At 41.0% G+C, this 19,254-nt stretch overlaps 2 protein-coding genes across 3 annotated transcripts; one reads left to right on the forward strand and one right to left on the reverse strand.

The window, feature by feature from the left end:
• Window positions 1–4,051: 4,051 nt before the first annotated feature.
• On the forward strand, window positions 4,052–16,811 carry zgc:163014 (uncharacterized protein LOC100038766 homolog). The gene is made up of 13 exons (XM_034159505.1): window positions 4,052–4,176; window positions 4,271–4,435; window positions 4,517–4,622; window positions 5,849–5,968; window positions 6,055–6,147; window positions 6,233–6,386; window positions 6,458–6,580; window positions 8,988–9,175; window positions 9,276–9,472; window positions 10,059–10,150; window positions 10,244–10,298; window positions 10,489–10,586; window positions 16,550–16,811. The coding sequence occupies exons 1-13, from the start codon at window positions 4,124–4,126 to the stop codon at window positions 16,777–16,779; spliced, it is 1,674 nt and encodes a 557-aa protein (XP_034015396.1). The 5' UTR covers window positions 4,052–4,123; the 3' UTR covers window positions 16,780–16,811.
• A 274-nt stretch (window positions 16,812–17,085) lies between these two features.
• Window positions 17,086–19,215, reverse strand: gstz1 (glutathione S-transferase zeta 1). 2 transcript variants are annotated; one of them, XM_034159515.1, is made up of 9 exons: window positions 19,042–19,215; window positions 18,717–18,768; window positions 18,574–18,641; window positions 18,261–18,341; window positions 18,028–18,153; window positions 17,866–17,941; window positions 17,727–17,779; window positions 17,609–17,658; window positions 17,086–17,244 (listed from the first exon to the last, which is right to left on the reverse strand). In XM_034159515.1, exons 1-9 carry the CDS (start codon window positions 19,069–19,071, stop codon window positions 17,118–17,120), a joined length of 663 nt encoding a protein of 220 aa, XP_034015406.1. In that variant the 5' UTR covers window positions 19,072–19,215; the 3' UTR covers window positions 17,086–17,117. The 2 variants fall into 2 exon arrangements, with proteins under 2 accessions (XP_034015406.1, XP_034015407.1); XM_034159516.1 differs by having other exon boundaries at window positions 18,838–19,205.
• Between the last annotated feature and the right edge of the window lie 39 nt (window positions 19,216–19,254).

Genomic DNA, 19,254 nt, shown 5'->3' on the forward strand with positions numbered 1-19,254 from the left:
TCATGGATAGATAAAGCTGGGTATCATCTGCGTAACAATGAAAATTTAAGCAATACCGTCTAATAATACTGCCTAAGGGAAGCATGTATAAAGTGAATAAAATTGGTCCTAGCACAGAGCCTTGTGGAACTCCATAATTAACTTTAGTCTGTGAAGAAGATTCCCCATTTACATGAACAAACTGTAATCTATTAGACAAATATGATTCAAACCACCGCAGCGCAGTGCCTTTAATACCTATGGCATGCTCTAATCTCTGTAATAAAATTTTATGGTCAACAGTATCAAAAGCAGCACTGAGGTCCAACAGAACAAGCACAGAGATGAGTCCACTGTCCGAAGCCATAAGAAGATCATTTGTAACCTTCACTAATGCTGTTTCTGTACTATGATGAATTCTAAAACCTGACTGAAACTCTTCAAATAGACCATTCCTCTGCAGGTGATCAGTTAGCTGTTTTACAACTACCCTCTCAAGAATCTTTGAGAGAAAAGGAAGGTTGGAGATTGGCCTATAATTAGCTAAGATAGCTGAGTCAAGTGATGGCTTTTTAAGTAATGGTTTAATTACTGCCACCTTAAAGGCCTGTGGTACATAACCAACTAACAAAGATAGATTGATCATATTTAAGATTGAAGCATTAAATAATGGTAGGACTTCCTTGAGCAGCCTGGCAGGAATGGGGTCTAATAAACATGTTGATGGTTTGGATGAAGTAACTAATGAAAATAACTCAGACAGAACAATCGGAGAGAAAGAGTCTAACCAAATACCGGCATCACTGAAAGCAGCCAAAGATAACGATACATCTTTGGGATGGTTATGAGTAATTTTTTCTCTAATAGTCAAAATTTTGTTAGCAAAGAAAGTCATGAAGTCATTACTAGTTAAAGTTAATGGAATACTCAGCTCAATAGAGCTCTGACTCTTTGTCAGCCTGGCTACAGTGCTGAAAAGAAACCTGGGGTTGTTCTTATTTTCTTCAATTAGTGATGAGTAGAAAGATGTCCTAGCTTTACGGAGGGCTTTTTTATAGAGCAACAAACTCTTTTTCCAGGCTAAGTGAAGATCTTCTAAATTAGTGAGACGCCATTTCCTCTCCAACTTACGGGTTATCTGCTTTAAGCTACGAGTTTGTGAGTTATACCATGGAGTCAGACACTTCTGATTTAAAGCTCTCTTTTTCAGAGGAGCTACAGCATCCAAAGTTGTCTTCAATGAGGATGTAAAACTATTGACAAGATACTCTATCTCCCTTACAGAGTTTAGGTAGCTACTCTGCTCTGTGTTGGTATATGGCATTAGAGAACATAAAGAAGGAATCATATCCTTAAACCTAGTTACAGCACTTTCTGAAAGACTTCTAGTGTAATCAAACTTATTCCCCACTGCTGGGTAGTCCATCAGGGTAAATGTAAATGTTATTAAAAAATGATCAGACAGAAGGGAGTTTTCAGGGAATACTGTTAAGTCTTCTATTTCCATACCATAAGTCAGAACAAGATCTAAAATATGATTAAAGTGGTGGGTGGACTCATTTACTTTTTGAGCAAAGTAAACATACAGTCAGGAACCTTTTAGGAATTACAGCCTTTTTTATACAAGCAGAGCATAAACTGGAAATGGCACAAAAAAATGTCCCGAGTGGGGAAAAAGCCACAAACCGACAGGAGACGAACATAGACATTGTAAAGAGGAGTAGACGCCGCACTGGTTACTAAGGCGCAAGAAATGCGGCCGCCATCTTGGAGCGGTCAACGTAGTGATTCTAACACAAGGCACAGTGAAGGTTTGATAATCTTATAGAATCTTACTTCAGATTCATGGATCCTATTACGTAGGTTCGTTTTTAATCTTTCTAACATAAAGCTCCCCAGAAGCTGAAAGGTTTTAGCCATGCTCGTGCTCCACCGAAGCATTTATTCAAAAAAAGTCTGAAGGACCTAATGACATGGTGAGATTCTGAAGAGCTTCGATCGCTCGTCATGTCCGAGACATATACATATTACACAGTTCCGGCACTTTCAGAAGCCATGGATATCTTCAAGGATTATTGTTAATCCAGATGTTTGTCAGCAGGGGCGTAGGTTTGCATATGGACCATAGGGACAAGTCACAACCAATATTTTGGGATGGCAAAATAGTCCCTACCAATATTTAGAATTTTTTTTATATAACAAAATCATTCACTATTTTTTTGCGAACTCGAGACTATAATTTCAGTCGTCACGTTTTGTGTTTTCGACGTGTCAGAGTGACAGGGTTACCCATGTTGCAATTTCATTGGCTCACGTTCTTCTCACATGGACGTAAACAAAGCGCATCTCGTGGCAGGCAGCGCTTCATTTGTAAAGTGGGAGGTCCCGGAGCGCAGAGGATGGGTGGCTCCGGTGCAGTGTTGCCAGATGTACGATAATTATCGTATTTGTACGATAGTTTTGCCCTCTGTACGATGTACGATCAATAAATGTACGATCAATAAATGTACGATCAATAATGGGAAAAAATCCAATATGTACGATAATTTCAGTTGGTTGCCCAAACACGCATCTCTCTCTGACACCCAAGAATCAATTTGCAGGTGTTGCACTCAGGCGGCATCAAATGCTGGCTTTGGGCGACCGGGACAGTCATTTGAAAGCCCGCCCCCCCTCATACAAAGTAATGAGTTCCATCCAATCTGTACCGTGACAGGAAGATTCCCCAAACAACATCTTTTTTTTTCGAAACTTTATTTCAACAAATGCAATAACAAACGAACAAAACACAAGAGCAAAGAGATATACAAGAAGAATAAAAAAAAAAGTTAAAGTTCTTTATGGAGGTGTCAACATTTTTTTCTGTGTTCAACAAAATCTGCACAAGTGGCATCAGATGATGACAGCGACCTCGAGGTTGAATTCGACTCTTTCTAGTCTGGTAATTAACACGTTTGTGTCCCTTCACAGAAAAAAAAAAATCTTTCTAGTCTGGTAGTGCATTTGCTTGTGCATTTGCGTTCTTTTTGTGCCATAGTTTCCCCATTACTATAATTACTGTTTAAAAATGTGACATAAAATTCTTTGTAAATTAAAAAAAAAACAAACGCTAAAATAGCTACGTTGTATGCGTTTTGTTTGTGTACGATAATTTCTCCCAAAATACGATAATTTTGGCAACACTGCTCCGGTGCAGAAAAACAAGAAGGGGGGGGGGGGGGGTGCGAACAATGCTGTGCGCCACACTTAAAATAAACTGCACACCCACACAAACACGCACACACACCTTCACAAATGACACTAACACCCTGCCTTTTCCTCAAAAATTACTACATTTATGTTTGCTGTCTGTACTTTTCTGTCACTTTTGCGCTCTTTTTCATACTTTTCCCTCGTTTCAAAAGTCACCGAACGCACTTTACCGTAATATATGCAACATATAGCACACTGTTTGAAAGCACGGGTTCTTGGCCTGCTGTCAGTGTTGACATTTTTCAGCGTGAGGGCTTACATGAGAACTTACGGTAATGAGAATCAGCGGCGCACTAGTGTGAAACTTCCGTGTTTTTCCTCTGCGTTATGACATCACAGGCTTACGTTTACCGTAATACACCCTATATATCATTGTAAAGCCCTTTTTTTTGTTGTTGGCAAATTAGGTTGCCAGATACCTACAACTGCATTATTGATGAAGAGAATAGATTATACATCTTGGTTGCAAAAACTTTTTTTTTTTTTGTTAGCTCCATAAGTATTTTTTTTGTTGTCTTGTTCTCTCAGGTGTAGGCCTATAGAATAGATTTGTGATTTTGGGTTTGTTATTTAAGCTATTTCTTTGTCTGCCTACACACTTAATAATGTAAATAAAGTGTTAAATTATTCAGCATTATGTCGTCATATGTTATGTATTATGCTGTACTTGTGCGTCTAATGGTATGAGTGGGTTAGGGGGTGGTGGTGGTGGTGGGCAGGGGGGTGGTATTGTCCCTACCAAAGCTGAGACCAAACCTACGCCCTTGTTTGTCAGAGATGTGCACCCTAAGCGATGCTCCTTAAATAAATTGATGACACGTGTGCATTTCTACAAAGACCTCATGTTCTGCTCAACCAATCAGAAGTGGCTGCTGGAGTGACATGTGATAGGATGAATTTTTACGTGCTGTGGTCGCTACGTGACGCTCCTCGACAGTTCAGCAGGTAACAGTTCATGGCTTATGTATTTATTTTTATATAAATTTTCTTTCTAAAGGATCACAGCCGTTTTTAAGTCGTTTCCTTTTTCTCCCCGTAGGAAATCGAACCGCCGGTGCTTCCAGGTGCACATCCCGCTGCCGCTCCCCAAACAGCTGGTCATCTTCGGCTTTGGCGAGTGGAAGTGCGACATAGTGACCGTGGAGGTCGTGGTCAGCGCTGACGTCACGGCCCAGAGGATCGGCACGCTCTCCAGTCAAGTCAGGTACGCTGACCAGGGGTCAACGGCCGGAAGTGACCTTCAAAATAAAAGTGTGACAAAAAAAGGTTGACCTTTTGACCTCAGGTGTCTGACCTGGGAGGGCGAGTGGAGTGATGACGTCATGACAGTGGCTGCAGAGAGGGGCAGGAGAGGAGTTTATGGGAAGATTGTGCTCACTATGTGCGGAGAGGTGAGAGAATATACATTAAAAAAATTCTCGGTTGCTTAAAATTTTACTTTTTTCTAAACTACATTTTCCCACAAAGAATGACTTTCTTATTGGAACAAGTGTAAAAAGCAAAATATAGTGGACTTGCAGTTTTATGAAATAGTGAAATCATGTTCTAGATGCCACTCAGCTATATTTGGTAGGCTGCATGGTTTTTCTGCCTGTAAGGTTTCCACATTTGTACTTGGGTTTTGTGGGAAGAAGGGTGACTATAATGGTTTTTAAACTCCAGTCCTTGTGCATTGCTTGCAGGTATTAAGTTATGTAAAAGGCACATGCAGTTTACTTTTTCAACTCCTTGTGTTTACAGTTTTCTAAAATGTATAATATGATACAGGTTGAAAGATGTGTTAGGCCCCATTAAAAAAGAAAAAAAAAACAGTTTGTCATCCTTGACATCAGAAAAAAGTGAGGGAGGGTGGATTTTTTTTCTTCTTAGAAACCGAGAACAAACAATACAGTAAAATTTTGACTTTGGGAAATGAAACTCCCTTGAGTAAGACACAAATACTATAGTACAGTTTCACTTAGAACTATAACAAAACCAGTGTCACATCTCTGCAATAGTATTTGATTAAAATCCACAAAAACAGGGATGTCATCCAACTACTTCTCTCAGAGGTCCGGCCCAGACGTACAGAGAAGAAGAAGAAGTGGACAAGGAAAAACTCACCTTGCAACCGTTGTACTTGGTGTCCAAGCTACCTCCACTATACCACATGCGTACTGGCTGTAAACATCGCTCATGGTTACCTCGGGGGGGGGGGGGGTGCCCACCCCGTACTATGGAGCTTCTTGACCTTAGCGGCAATCTCTATCACGATAAATGGCATCGTCCTTTGTGTGGTCGGTTGTCAATGACAGGTGGCAAGTTCCAGGCTCTGTAAACATTTGCCATTTTCGGCCAAAGCATACTCAACACCTAGCGGACATGCCCGTTCTTGCACAAACTGTACCACTGTCAATGAAATTCGCAAAAAAAAAAAAAAAAAAAAAAAAAGATAAAAAAGATGCGGGTTGATTTCAGCATGTGGGTGGGAAGGATAGACTTTTTTTTTTTTCTAATGGGGCCTTATTTGTATTAGACAAAATCTGGGCGATAACTGCTGCTGGTACTGAAGCAGAATGTTATGGTTGTGCCTGGTCTGCCCTACTTATTTTTTTTTTCCTTCTTCTCCATGCCACAGGATAACACCAGCAGCATCTTCAGCAGTACTCCCCTGGCCCGTGGGAAACGTCGGCTCTTTCCAGAACAGAACATGACTGATCTGTCCTGTACTTTACACCAAAACGCTGGAACTGAGAGGGTCAGAGAAGTGTTGTTTAACGTGTTCTTACAGACCTCGTGCATGTATGTCAGACATCCCCCTTAATTACATATCCTGCCTTTCAGATAACTCCCAGTTTATCTGGTGAAGTTTGCAGTGAGGTACAACATGACACCCATAATTCCAAGATGGAATCCACACTGACAGTTTGGCCGACGGTAAGATTTCTGCTTAAGAATGTTATTGTCCACATTTGACAAGTTTCTTATTTCACAACGTGCTCTCTGCCCCTGAAACGATAAGACGCAGGTGCAGGCCATTACGAGTCAGAGTTACGCCCTGACATGGAGCTCCGAGGAGGCTGACAGTCCCACAGCCCACATGGACAAACCTCCAAGCCCCAAGAAAAAGGTGACATCCAGGAGAAACATCCAGGAGGAAATGGACTACAGAGAAGGTCAGACATAACACAAGATCCTGTGATCACACAAAAAAAGGGGTTGTGATGAAGAGCACGATCTCTTTCAGTCCGTCCGTCGAAGCGTTGGCACCATGCGATGTGCCTGAGTGATGCTGATGAGGCCGTTCTCATTGGAGGAGAAACATCTGAGGAGAACTGCTGCAAGGACTCTGTGTGGAAGCTTCATGTCGGTCAGTCCAATCAAATAGTTTATCAGGATGCCAACAAACCTTGAATCCTTCTGGAGAAACGCCTGAATGACCTCCGTATTAACAGCATTTAATTTGGTAAAAATGGCATTCAGAAATTGAAACTACTTCCATGTTTGACAGAGTTATAGAACGTGCTACTTTATTCAGTGATATTTCTGTAATATGTTGGTCCTGTGTGACTTTGATGTCATCACAGTAAAATTTGAATGTTTCTGTTCCCTTACACCTCCCAGGTCCTTTGGCTGATTTGGACCACACTTGATATGCGGATGAATCAACCCTAGAATTGCATTTCAAAGTGTTTGGGCAAAGGTCACCCCCCCATCATTCTAATGTCCACCAAAATTGGCACATGTGTAGGCAGATACTTGCCCAGGCCAGATCAAATTTACCAAAGGGCAATCATTGGGGTCAACGGTAAACCTTTAAAATTTTCATCCTGATTTGCATCAAACTTGGTCAACCTATGGAGGTGGGTTCTGGACTTGCCCAGGCAAGGTCAAACTTGCCAAAGGCCAATAATTTGGGGTCAAGGTCACGTCTGTCTGATGGTCTATTTTTCATAGAACTTTATGTGGTTTTCTACCAAACTTGGTACAGTAGTGTTCAGAATAATAGTGCTATGTGACTAAAAGATTAATCCAGGTTTTGAGTATATTTCTTATTGTTACATGGGAAACAAGGTACCAGTAGATTCAGTAGATTCTCACAAATCCAACAAGACCAAGCATTCATGATATGCACACTCTTAAGGCTATGAAATTGGGCTTTTAGTAAAAAAAAAAAGTAGAAAAGGGGGTGTTCACAATAATAGTAGTGTGGCATTCAGTCAGTGAGTTCGTCAATTTTGTGGAACAAACGTGTGAATCAGGTGTCCCCTATTTAAGGATGAAGCCAGCACCTGTTGAACATGCTTTTCTCTTTGAAAGCCTGATGAAAATGGGACGTTCAAGACATTGTTCAGAAGAACAGCGTAGTTTCATTAAAATGGACAAAAAAAACAGAGATGCATGGAAGAAAACGGAAAACAACCATCAAAATGGATAGAAGAATAACCAGAATGTCAAAGACTCACGCATTGATCAGCTCCAGGATGATCAAAGACAGTCTGGAGTTACCTGTAAGTGCTGTGACAGTTAGAAGACGCCTGTGTGAAGCTAATTTATTTTCAAGAATCCCCTGCAAAGTCCCTCTGTCCCTGTTCTCCTACTATGGTGTTGGGCCTATATATCGCATACCAGGTATCATGGATCAGTTTGGATATGTCATAATACTTGAAGAGGTCATGTTGCCTTATGCTGAAGAGGACATGCCCTTGAAATGGGTGTTTCAACAAGACAATGACCCCAAGCACACTAGTAAACGAGCAAAATCTTGGTTCCAAACCAACAAAATGAATGCCTCGCAGATGTGAAGAAATCATGAAAAACTGTGGTTATACAACAAAATACTAGTTTAGTGATTCACAGGATTGCTAAAAAAGCAGTTTGAACATAATAGTTTTGAGTTTGTAGCATCAACAGCAGATGCTACTATTATTGTGAACACCCCCTTTTCTACTTTTTTTTACTAATAGCCCAATTTCATAGCCTTAAGAGTGTGCACATCATGAATGCTTGGTCTTGTTGGATTTGTGAGAATCTACTGAATCTACTGGTACCTTGTTTCCCATGTAACAATAAGAAATATACTCAAAATCTGGATTAATCTTTTTAGTCACATAGCACTACTATTATTCTGAACACTACTGTATGTCTGTGAAGGATGAATTCATAATTGCTCTTTTAAGTCGCACCGACTTAGGTGGATTCCAGAATTACCCTTGCAAGGTCAGCCAGTGGTCAATCATTTGGTTGTTGGTCGTTTGAGCCAAATGTCAGATTGCTGTAGCCGTAAACTTACTTCAGGTTAATGGGTCCTATTACGTAGGTTGGTCAGTTCTGTATAAAACTAACCAGCTTCATCCTTGACTAATGCTGCATTCAGTGTGCCTTGGAAGTGGAAAGTTCTAACATGAAACTGTCTATGTAAGCATTGGACCCACATTTCCACCTTGGCCCGTGACTGTCACTTTTAACAGATTTCTCTCATAATCACATCACTCTGACTAGTTCTCAGTCATTCCACCTAATTGGATTGAAACGGTTATTTTCTTCATGGATGGATGGACGAATGGGACCAAAAAGGATGTGTGACTTCCAGATGCGGGTGTATTAATGTCAGAGAGACCGCCTGTTGTCTTGTGGTGTAAGGATGCTGTAACTGGACTCGGAAATGCTCACCTTGGGTCATTCAGAATCCAATATTATAGTTGTTGAGCACAAGACGAGGCCACTGTAGGATCTGCATTCTGAATCACATTCCATTAATGCCATTCTCTCCCCAGATGAGAACTTGTGGTTTCCCATGAACTCATCTACTTCTGGGCCTGTACCACCATCTGCACAAGGGCACTCTGCGACCTATGACCCAGACTCTAAGGCTGTCTACGTTTATGGTGGCCTGAGGGAGTTCCAGCGCTTCAGTCAGCTCTATGTTCTCGACACTCTGACATGGAAATGGAAGCGTGTCACTGTGGGTTTGTGGCAAATGACTGACATGATGTAGTTCTGTTTCTCTTCCCATGCCTGAGAAGGTGTCAAAGTATCTGTTTTTTGTGGCTAAACCCTTTTAGGCACGAGGGAATGTTCCGGCTCTAGCATATCACTCTGCAGTCTTTTATAAAGGGGAGCTTTTTGTCTTCGGTGGGATTCAGCTAAGCCTGTTGTCTGGGGATAAAGCCTGCAGTAACGCTCTGTACATCTTCAACCCTGAGTTTGAACTCTGGTACCAGCCCATTGTTGAGGGAGAGAAACCCTTGCCACGGTTTGGGTCAGTGTCTTTCACCATAGTGTTTGTTCTTGCTTTATAAAAGTGGACACAGGTAGAAACAACACATGGCAGTACTTCTTAGTCACTGAAGCCGGGGTTACCCGCCACTGCTGGTGAGGTTGTGATAGACAGTCCAGTTTTGGAACAACTACTGCAAGTGCACAATCTCCACCAGACTCCAATCTGGGCCTCAGAATCACTACAACCACCTGATCAGAGGACCTGCAATAGATGACATCATTTGCACGTATAAAAGTAAAATGTCAGAGAAGCAAGATGGAACCAACCTGTATTGATATTTTAAATCTATTCTAAATAGTTGCCAGTGGAGAAAAGCCAAGAGGTGAAATGTGTTCATGCCTGGGAGTGCCTGTTGGACCATTTTCAGCAGAGAAAGCAGTACTTAGACACATCATTTTTGCATATAAATATCTATATACTTCACATCTGATACTGATAATTGCAGGAAAACTTTTATCTGATTGCTGCACTAATGCATTTTTACAGTTTCTCAAGACTCTGTGTATTGGATTGTTGAAATGGGGTATAAATCATCTTTTAATGAGTATTTATGTCCCACTTGCAGGCACTCGGCCACCCTAATTTCAGATAAGTTGATTATATTTGGTGGCCAGAAGACTGCAACCTATTTAAATGATCTTCATCTCCTAGATCTGGGTATGTTGAAGGTTTAACTGCTGAAACGGGCAATAATACGGTCCTTAATATGAAACGATTGTCAAATTTGATTTATTTTCTTACTGGGTGAAGGATTCATGGAGTACACAGCTGTCAAGTGTGGCAACATGCCACCTCTGCCTCGGGGGTGAGTATCTGTCACTTGCGTGACCATCTGCTTTCAGTACATCACTGCAGTCAAACGTTACCGGCTACAACAAAACTTACTTTGACAAATTTGTACAATTATGTTTGGCTTGTTTTTTACCACTGCTGAGCACAGGGCAATAAATAACTTCCAGTGTTACATAGAGACAAACCCCTTTGCATGTTTGCAGGTTTCATGCAGCGCTCCCAGTTTCAGACAACACAATATTGGTGAGTGGAGGCTGCAGCACCGTTGGAGTCCTGCAGGATGTACACATCTTCAACACAGGTGAACGCTGTGCTTGATGTAGTTAATTCAAGGAAAAGATGATCATCCTATATATATGATCTTCTCCAGAGGCGATTTTAGACATCCAGTTTTAGGCGTGCTTAGCACATTTTTAAAATTTTTAAAATCTAGATGTCCAGAAATACAATTTCCCATGATTTCAGAGTGAAAACATTGCTTGTAAAAGCTGCATTCATTGTCAAAATGATAAAAAGAAATGTATATTAGCAATGGATAACGGCCCATACATAAAATTCCTGCATTCCGCTGCAGTTTATATAACAAATAATTTAATCTCCTAATGTGGTGAGGGCAAACAGGAATTGCAACTTAGGAGCAGGTCTGAAATATTGAGAGGCTGAGTAAAGTATATTATCCTTGTTTTTATATTAGTCTTATGAGCCTATAGTTATTGAAGATTTTTTTATTTCATCTTAACAGATTATTATGTCATAGTACTTAGTACAGAACACTCACCCTGGTATCACTTTTCAATTACATTTAGACAGTTTTAGGCATTACTTAGACGGTGTTTTAGTTTTGGCTATTCATTTATTTATTCTACAAACTGATTGTCTTGCTTTTTCCACGTTGTAAGTCATAAAAATACAGTAGTTGCAGTTGTTCTGATCAGTGAGGTTTAGTGCCGTGTGCAGGAGGACCTGGTTTAGCACAGCTACAGCAGCACTCCAATATAAGGCTGGATGGAGAACACAGATGGTACACTGCACATAAATGGGTTCAAGATAAAAAATATATGAATATGAATTATTTATTGAATTAACAGCAAAGCATAGAAAGGACAGACGAGATCAAATGAAGTCCTTAAAAGTAAGAAAAATAAAAATGTGTGACTTACAAGTCAGAATTCATACCAAAACACCAGTAACACAATTAAGACACCTCCACAGTCTGATACACACATTCAATTTACCCTGAGCTTCACTTTCCATCCTTTGCTATTCTCAATGTCCATATCTACTATCACATAACGTCTATAGAGTGCACAAACCTCACCTGAAGCTTATTTGCTTTTGAAAAAAAATGCTCTGATATCCATCACTGCACTGCAGGCTTGGTTTGCCACTTACTGCCAACAAATAAAAATACAAAATCAGTTTTATGATTTATGCCTTTTTAGCAGGAATTTCAATTATTCACTTATCATGCTGTGCATTCAACTTTGTGGTAAAGTTTACCGTCTTAATTCTGAAATGCTTAGTTAAGGACCTTAACTAAGGTCAGATCTGTGTACATGGTATTTGATGTAGGAGAGTGATTTGTTCATGGAAGCTACATGGTGGATCCTTGATCTCTGGACATAAACAGAAATAAAATCTGTTAGTTTTTGTCAAAAGCAGGGGCGTAGGTTTGCATATGGACCATAGGGACAAGTCACAACCAATATTTTGGGATGGCAAAATAGTCCCTACCAATATTTAGAATTTTTTTTATATAACAAAATCATTCACTATTTTTTTGCGATCTCGAGACTATAATTTCAGTCGTCACGTTTTGTGTTTTCGACGTGTCAGAGTGACAGGGTTACCCATGTTGCAATTTCATTGGCTCACGTTCTTCTCACATTGACGTAAACAAAGCGCATCTCGTGGCAGGTAGTGCTTCATTTGTAAAGTGGGAGGTCCCGGAGCGCAGAGGATGGGTGGCTCCGGTGCAGTGTTGCCAGATGTACGATAATTATCGTATTTGTACGATAGTTTTGCCCTCTGTACGATGTACGATCAATAAATGTACGATCAATAATGGGGAAAAAATCCAATATGTACGATAATTTCAGTTGGTTGCCCAAACACGCATCTCTCTCTGACACCCAAGAATCATTTTGCAGGTGTTGCACTCAGGCGGCATCAAATGCTGGCTTTGGGCGACCGGGACAGTCATTTGAAAGCCCGCCCCCCCTCATACAAAGTAATGAGTTCCATCCAATCTGTACCGTGACAGGAAGATTCCCCAAACATCTTTTTTTTTCGAAACTTTATTTCAACAAATGCAATAACAAACGAACAAAACACAAGAGCAAAGAGATATACAAGAAGAATAAAAAAAAAAGTTAAAGTTCCTTATGGAGGTGTCAACATTTTTTTCTGTGTTCAACAAAATCTGCACAAGTGGCATCAGATGATGACAGCGACCTCGAGGTTGAATTCGACTCTTTCTAGTCTGGTAATTAACACGTTTGTGTCCCTTCACAGAAAAAAAAAATCTTTCTAGTCTGGTAGTGCATTTGCTTGTGCATTTGCGTTCTTTTTGTGCCATAGTTTCCCCATTACTATAATTACTGTTTAAAAATGTGACATAAAATTCTTTGTAAATTAAAAAAAAAAACGCTAAAATAGCTACGTTGTATGCGTTTTGTTTGTGTACGATAATTTCTCCCAAAATACGATAATTTTGGCAACACTGCTCCGGTGCAGAAAAACAAGAAGGGGGGGGGGGGGGTGCGAACAATGCTGTGCGCCACACTTAAAATAAACTGCACACCCACACAAACACGCACACACACCTTCACAAATGACACTAACACCCTGCCTTTTCCTCAAAAATTACTACATTTGTTTGCTGTCTGTACTTTTCTGTCACTTTTGCGCTCTTTTTCATACTTTTCCCTCGTTTCAAAAGTCACCGAACGCACTTTACCGTAATATATGCAACATATAGCACACTGTTTGAAAGCACGGGTTCTTGGCCTGCCGTCAGTGTTGAAATTTTTCAGCGTGAGGGCTTACATGAGAACTTACGGTAATGAGAATCAGCGGCGCACTAGTGTGAAACTTCCGTGTTTTTCCTCTGCGTTATGACATCACAGGCTTACGTTTACCGTAATACACCCTATATATCATTGTAAAGCCCTTTTTTTTTTGTTGGCAAATTAGGTTGCCAGATACCTACAACTGCATTATTGATGAAGAGAATAGATTATACATCTTGGTTGCAAAAACTTTTTTTTTTTTGTTAGCTCCACAAGTATTTTTTTTGTTGTCTTGTTCTCTCAGGTGTAGGCCTATAGAATAGATTCGTGATTTTGGGTGCAATTTTGTTATTTAAGCTATTTCTTTGTCTGCCTACACACTTAATAATGTAAATAAAGTGTTAAATTATTCAGCATTATGTCGTCATATGTTATGTATTATGCTGTACTTGTGCGTCTAATGGTATGAGTGGGTTAGGGGGTGGTATTGTCCCTACCAAAGCTGAGACCAAACCTACGCCCTTGGTCAAAAGCATTTCCTTTCAGACATTATTATAGGCATGAACGTTTCCATACCTATGAGCTGAGCTCCTGCAGCTGTGCTGCAGGTCAGGTTTATAAAGAATGCAGGACATCTCATTTTTAAAACGTTTTAGTCGATTGTAGTTTGGCTGTATTGCAACGTTTGTAAAAGGTGTCATTTTATTTAACGCGGCAATTCGTTTTGAAGTTATTAATTCTGAGCGGACTCTGTCTCAGCAAAAACCCGCGCATCATTTAGAGCTGTGACAAAACGGAACAGAGGATGATTCTTGTTTCTCGACTGCAAGACAAGAGTCTCAGTTAGTGACTTTAATCCACACAAAAGTGACTCGTGATATTTTAATTGCTTTCAGAGGGGTTAAAAAGCGGACTTACCGCTTCTGAAGAGCAGCGAATCAAAGAGCCACGAGCCATTACGTTTCAAACTGGAGTCGCGCTGCAGAAACGGTTGATTACAGAAGCTGTATTGAAAATCGTAACGGTCCAAAATTATAGCATATACGAGGTCTATTAGAAAAGTATCCGACCTTATTATTTTTTCAAAAACCATATGGATTTGAATCACGTGTGATTACATCAGACATGCTTGAACCCTCGTGGGCATGCGAGAGTTTTTTCACGCCTGTCGGTTACGTCATTCGCCTGTGGGCAGGCTTTGAGTGAGGAGTCGTCCACCCGCTCGTCGATTTTTTTTTTTTTTTTTTTTCATTGTTTAGGAATGGCTCAGAGACTGTTGCTTTGTTTGATAAAATTTTTTTCAAAACTGTAAGGCACAACTGAGTGGACACCATTAAATTCAGCTGGTTTTCGGTAAAAATTTTAACGGCTGATGAGAGATTTTGGTCTGGTAGTGTCGCTTTAAGGACGGCCCACGGCGCCTGACGGCGATCTGCGCTTCGAGGCGGCAGCGTCTCGCCGTTTCAAGTTGAAAACTTCCACATTTCAGGCTCTGTTGACGCAGTAAGTCGTCAGAGAACAGAGAACTTTCAGAAGAAGTCGGCATGAGGAGTTTATTCGGACATTCCATTGTTAACGGTCATTTTGTAATGAAAGAACGTGCGGGCAGAGTCGCATGTCGGGCCGGACCCGACCGCGGGGGGTCGCGGCAGGAAAAACACCTCCGTTGGAAATCTTAACGGGCAAGTTGGAACATGCCCAAGCTGTTAAACAATTTCTCAGTTACTCACTTGTTGAAAGCCATTAAAAGCCACCTGAATTCTACAAATGGTTTTCAACACGGAGGTGTTTTTCCTGTCGCGGCGCACACAGATTTGCCGAGTCGTCACGGAAACGACTCGGCGAATTTGCGCGTACGTCTTTCATTAAAAAAATGTCCTTAAACAGTGGAATGTCCGCATAAATTCCTCATGCCGGCCTCTTCTGAATCTTCTCTGTTCTCTCACGATGTCCTGGGTGAATTAAGCCTTAAATTAGGATGTTTTAAGCTCGAAACAGGCCGACGACAGCGCCTGGAAGCGCTGCAGGACGTCCCGCTCCGTGGGAAGTCCTTACACCGACAGAAACACCCCATAATCTCTCATCAGCCGTTAAACTTTTCACAGAAAACCATCTTAATTTCTCGAATAGTGTCCACTCGGATATTCCTCACAGGTCCAGAAAAAATTTTGATAAAGCAACGCGCGCCGTCTCGAGCAGCGTGTGAAACAAAGGAATTCAGCCGAGAGGGCGGGACCACATCTCATTCAAGGCCTGCCCACAGGGAAATGACGTCACCGACACGCATGAAAAAACTCACGCATGCGCACGAGGGTTCAAGCATGATTGGTGTAATCGCACGTCATTCAAATCCATATAGTTAAAAAAAAAAATAAAAGGGTCGGTTTATTATCTAAGAGACCTCGTATATATATATATATTTAGGGGTGCTTGAGCACCCCTAAAAATAGGCTAACTCCGCCCCCAATCTTTTCCCAGTGAATAGCGATGTTCCTCGGGGATGTATTCTGGATCCTACACTATTCAGTACTTGTATGGAATGTGTGTTGGGTAGAGTTGTGTAAAGCAGCAGCAGTTTAGATTGCTTCATTGGCAAGGAAAGGTTGACTGACCTTGACTTTGGACATGGAATGAATGGATACCTTGACTGCAGTTCTTGATTAGAGGCTCTGTTGAGGTTTGCATGTGTTTTTGATCTAGATGAAGCACTAGTCTTTTCAAGACTTCCTGGACTTGGCCATCAGAATCATGTGCAGTGAACATGTTGACAGTCATGTTTCTGGGAAAATTTATGCCTTTGCAAGAAAATGTAGGTCCTGGTTCCTGCCTCACTGATGGATTGTGAGACTTGGATGATATCCAGTGACCAAGGTGGTCCTTAGGTACTGCTAGAATTACTTTGTTACATAGGAATGTTAAGATGAGGAGGGTCATTTACATTCTGAGGGAACACCAGCTGTGATATTTTGGTACTGTGCTGTGTATCTCTGGGCATGATCCAGCATCCAGGCATCTCAATGCTGAGGATCCCAGCAACTGGAAAAGCCCAAGGGGACGCCCATGTTTCACCTGGCTGCAGCAGATACAATTAATTCAAGGGGTAGGGATGGACTGCTTGTCTGCATGGATGGCTGCCTTCCAGGACATGAGGCTTTTCTGTAGTGTGGTGGATGCAATGAAGCATCACCAGCATATGTTCCCAAACCTGACCTGGTGAAAGCTTATTAAACCTTCTACCTTCATTTCTTCCCAGACACCAATATGTGGAGTTCAGTGGCATCTCCTCTGCTTTCCTCTCGTCCACGAGCGGGACACAGTATGATCAGTTTGGGCTGCACCAGCTTTGCAAACACTGAAAAGCAAAAGCAGGGTGACCGAGTCACTATCAAGTGCAGATTGCTGGTGTTTGGTGGGTCAGACTGCTCTGGTAGCTTCTACGACGATACGGTGACGTGCACAGTGGAGATATCTGGTGAAACGTAGAAGTCTTCAGGAAACTACCGGATTCTTGTGGGAAGAAATCCAACCAGGACTGTGGTAGACAGTGCAAACAAACATGTGATGTTTAAAAGCTGCTTTTCTTGGATTTTTTTTTTTTTTTTTTTTTTTGTATATCTGAATATATTGAGAATCTTTGATAATCATACATCCTTCTGAAGTGTCTTGTAGATTTTGCACAACTACTCTGATGTGGAACTTTTATACTTTGACCTCTTCTGTGTATTAACACAATAAATATTTAAATTCTTTTAACACCTAGTGTCATTTAAAATGACTGCATAGACATGGTTTAATTTCACCTCCCTTTATTTGATGTGATTCTACACACGCATCTCCTCAGGCGTGTCTGGCTGGCAAGTCGGATGACTTGCTTGGAACGCTTCCATCTCAAGTAAGGTTTGATTTAGCCTTTTGATTGTTGGGTAACATCCCACATCCACTTTAAACCTGTGAAAATTAAAGACGTACAGGGTCATAAAGGAGAAGGACTTGGGCTCCAATAAGGAGTGGTACAAACATGCTGGAAAGTATAATTTTATTTTTTATTGAAGGTGCAAAATGGAAAATCTGGATTTCCCCCATTTGTTCAGGCTCCATTTTTAGCTTTATTTGTATACTCTGATTCCATAAGTGGAACTAAGAGGACCATGAGGACTATTTGATGCTAAACGATTGCAATACCCAGTACAGTTTCTCATCAATTAAGTTGAAGCACAAATGGTAACTGGCTAATAGTTAGCTTCTATATGCTCAAGTTTCTTGTGCAAAGTAATGGAGCTCATGTTATAGTTTTCATTAATGATTTGCATACCTCTCTGCATTGTAGACTTGCGGCACCAGACAGATATCAGCCATAGATATCTGTAAAATATTAGTGTCATAAATTTGTCCATTTTCTCTTCCTACCCCCAATCTCGCCATCATCTTACCTCGTTGCCTACACAGTATTTCCCAGCTGTCTGTTTCAAAATAGGTTCCAGAGCTGAAAAAGAAGAAATGTTCATGTGACTAATAATGTAACTTGATTAAAAAATAAATACTGGTAGTGGATGTCTGGATTCTACCAACCTTGAAGACCACGTTCAATAAAGTACTGTGCCCACTGCAACTTTTCTGCTCCTACTTTATTGAGCACGTGCAAATTCTGAAAAGAACAGGAATAAATAAATGCAGCGAACATAGTGGCATTATCAAAGATGAACACTTGGAACACCAGCTTGACTCTGGCACCTGCAGCGGCTGTATCCCAGAGGCAATGACGTCGCTTATCATCCGAACCTGGGCGCGTTTCTTCGGGTCCGCTGGAAGAAGCGGAAGTCCCGGTCGAGTCTCGTCAATGTATTGGATTATTGCCAGCTGTGTGTAAGCAAAAAAAAACACCAACCCCACTTTCAATAAAGTTTCAAGTGTTTTTTTCAGATTAAACGCAGTGTTCTGGGACGACAAGGATGTTGACAACTCACTGACTGAGAAATGGTGATGCCATCGATTTCGACTGCAGGCACTTGTTGCATTGGGTTTAATGCCTTGTATTTCTCTGTCAGCTGATCTCGCACACAAAATACATTATTCAGCCTTGATATCTGTTTCACTTATTTCAGACTGCAGGTGCATGATATGAAAAGGCTCAGTGACCTTTTTTGTTCTCCTTGGAAGGACTTTGTTACAAGAAAACACATTTAAAATCTAAGCTTAAACGTTAATATTTACCCAGTTGCATTTGATTGAACATTTACTTTGTGAAAGAAAGAAAGAAGGCTGTGAATGTGTGTGTACCTGCTGGCCGCCGTCTTTGATTAGATTGACTGGAACCTGGTCATACTCAATACCCTTGAGGGCAAAAGCTGGTGACAAAATGTTAATGTACATCATGGTGAGGGCAAAATAACTCCAAAATGCATCCTTTAACCATGACTTACCGATGCGAATCCTCCAGGAGCAGGAACTTCTGAAGTATCCATGGAGAAGAGGCTAAAACACAAAATCAGTAAGTGCACTTGAAAATGACTTTTTAAAAAATGTGTCTGTCTGCTGCTTCACCTTAGTTTGGGTTGCCATAACTCCTTATCTCTAAGTTTCAGTAAAATACTTAACAGTTTTAAGAGTACTAACTAGTTTCACCATCCAATGAGATGTGCTGCTGAAACTCCGCCTTCCTAATCTTTGATCCATGACTAAGCAGCAGCAGAGCTTCATAATGCTTCACGTTGCTCGTTAGCAAACAGATCGGAGGTGTTACAATACCTTAGCCAGGCAGACGAAGCCAACGCGCATATCTGAGGATATAACTTTTTTCTTAATGAAAATTAAACATAATTGCTGCCTTTAAAACATCTCTCCTGAGGTCCTGCTTTAAAAAGAGCAGCGAAGGTCTTGCCGTGCGAAACGCTTTAAACAACTTTTGAAACGATGTTTCGAACCGTGGTTCGTGCGGGGGTTCGCCGTTCTGATATTTCA

The sequence above is a fragment of the Thalassophryne amazonica genome, chromosome 19, assembly GCF_902500255.1.
Source record: "Thalassophryne amazonica chromosome 19, fThaAma1.1, whole genome shotgun sequence".
Taxonomy (NCBI): domain Eukaryota; kingdom Metazoa; phylum Chordata; class Actinopteri; order Batrachoidiformes; family Batrachoididae; genus Thalassophryne; species Thalassophryne amazonica.

Coding starts and splice junctions, on each gene's coding strand:
- zgc:163014 (XM_034159505.1), top strand. CDS start 4,124: ATGAATTTTTACGTGCTGTGGTCGCTACGTGACGCTCCTCGACAGTTC. Junction 5,969..6,054: donor AAAACGCTGGAACTGAGAGG/GTCAGAGAAGTG, acceptor CCTGCCTTTCAG/ATAACTCCCAGTTTATCTGG. Junction 10,299..10,488: donor ATGCCACCTCTGCCTCGGGG/GTGAGTATCTGT, acceptor GCATGTTTGCAG/GTTTCATGCAGCGCTCCCAG.
- gstz1 (XM_034159515.1), bottom strand. CDS start 19,071: ATGCGCGTTGGCTTCGTCTGCCTGGCTAAG. Junction 18,769..19,041: donor GCTTCGTCTGCCTGGCTAAG/GTATTGTAACAC, acceptor TTTGTGTTTTAG/CCTCTTCTCCATGGATACTT. Junction 17,780..17,865: donor TATTGAACGTGGTCTTCAAG/GTTGGTAGAATC, acceptor CTTCTTTTTCAG/CTCTGGAACCTATTTTGAAA.